Source organism: Mya arenaria, chromosome 11 (genome assembly GCF_026914265.1).
Source record: "Mya arenaria isolate MELC-2E11 chromosome 11, ASM2691426v1".
Lineage (NCBI taxonomy): Eukaryota > Metazoa > Mollusca > Bivalvia > Myida > Myidae > Mya > Mya arenaria.
The window spans coordinates 60079694-60081572 of record NC_069132.1 but is presented as its reverse complement, the minus strand read 5'-3'; the positions used below and the strand labels follow the sequence as shown (position 1 = coordinate 60081572).

The 1879-nt window shown below is 36.3% G+C and overlaps 1 protein-coding gene across 1 annotated transcript; it reads left to right on the top strand.

The window, feature by feature from the left end:
• The first annotated feature begins 232 nt into the window (after positions 1–232).
• LOC128208662 (muscarinic acetylcholine receptor M4-like) lies at positions 233–1675 on the top strand. Its single transcript, XM_052912211.1, has one exon. It carries the CDS (start codon positions 233–235, stop codon positions 1673–1675), a length of 1443 nt encoding a protein of 480 aa, XP_052768171.1.
• The last annotated feature ends 204 nt before the right edge of the window (positions 1676–1879 follow it).

Below are 1879 nucleotides of genomic sequence, written 5' to 3'. Positions count from 1 at the left end.
CAGATATACTGATATCATCCACGCGAATGATGTCCCTTTTGAGATATGTTCTGAGGTAGGCAAAGAGAATGAAGCGTAATTTGTAAAACGGTAGATAAATCTGCAAGTTAATTTATTCATGTTTTGTTTGCCAAAACAAAGCTTGATAAAATACACATAATTTCATCCGGTATATGTTTATGATAATTGTGATTGATTTTCGCTCATCATTGCGATACAAACGAGTGCTGCCATGAATGGACAAAATGAAGCATTGGCCCAGTTTGTGGCTTTGAATGAAACAGTGAAAAATACATCAAGTGATATCGATGAATTGGCGATAATTGAATCAGTGAACCTAAAACAGTTTCAGTTCCAACTTCCGGCTATAATATACACTATCGTATTAATGGTGATCGGAACTCCAGGGAATGCCATTGTCTTATATGTGTATTTCTTTAAATGGAGGAAAAGCACGTCACGTATGTTCATCCTATTTCTAACATCTCTGGATTTGGTAAATTGCATTACTACTCTCCCAATTGAGATATTTATGATGAGATACTCTGTTATGTTAGACCGACCTTGGCTGTGTAAAATATCTAGATTTTCAACCTACACCATGAATAGTTCATCTGCAGCAATTTTGGTAGTAATTGCCGTTGACAGGTATCGGCGTATTTGTAGACCACATGGTCCACAGTTCAGTGCGAAAGCTTCAAAGTATATAAGCATTTGCTGTATTGCGCTCGCATTGTGTTTGACATGGCCCTCATTACTGTTTTATGGCACTCGTAGTGTCAAATTAGGAAACATCGAAGGAAAGGCTTGCTTATTGGAGAATAAATTCGATGATTCCATATATCCCCATGTTTATTTCGTCGTGATGATGGGAAGCACTGTCGTTATTTTTACGACATTGTCTGTGTTGTATTACTTCGTCGGCATTCAAGTGTGTAGACATAGAAAAATGAGATTGAAAAGAAAACGAGAACAAAGGGCTGCTCAGAATTTAATGATACGTGAACCTACAGTCAGTAAAGACGAAACATTGCTGCAAGATTCAGACTCAAAGGAAGTAAGGAAGAACACGACAGAACAGTCAGAAAATCGTGAAAAGAACAATAATCAAAAAGAAAACTTAATCGAACATGTATCACAGAATCATATAGAGCTATTGCCCCTACCTGTAGGAATATCAAATATCGATTTATCGGTGGTAACTATAGACGAAAGCACAGTAAACAGTGACGGTAGACTTACCGTGAGATCCACTCCAGAAGCGCAACGAAAATCGTTATATAATAAAAAAAGACAACGACACAATAAAAACGGATTTACCAAGAAGAAAATGTGTCTGCGAGACTCTCTTTCTAAATCGAACGGCTCCCATTGCATTCATATACGTGTCCGCATAGGGCGGTCGACTTTAATGTTGTTTCTCATTACGTTAGCGTACATCGTTAGTTTCTTACCGTTTTATGTAATAGCAATTATTCGCCAAACGGACAGTACGTTTGTATCACGAATGGACAGTGCTGGCTACATGGCTTACCATGTGTGCCTGAGGTCTTACTTGTTGTCCAGTGCGATTAATCCAATAATATACTCTTTCTGTAATTCTCAATTTAGGACATTCTGTTTTAATATGATAAAGAAACAAAAACGTCTAAGCGGTAGAAAAAGCTTATTATAACATTTGGTGCACGATTTAGTTGGAAATTTAGAATTATAAATCAAAAAAGGCATCTCGTTCATACTGGAATAATTGATTTCGTCATTAATAAAGTATTTCTTCATATTCAATAGTTATTTAACTTGCGGTATTGTTAAGTACATAAGACAAAGTTGTGTTTGTAAATTATAGTTCAGGTAAACTTAAATTGTAAGGCAGTATAGG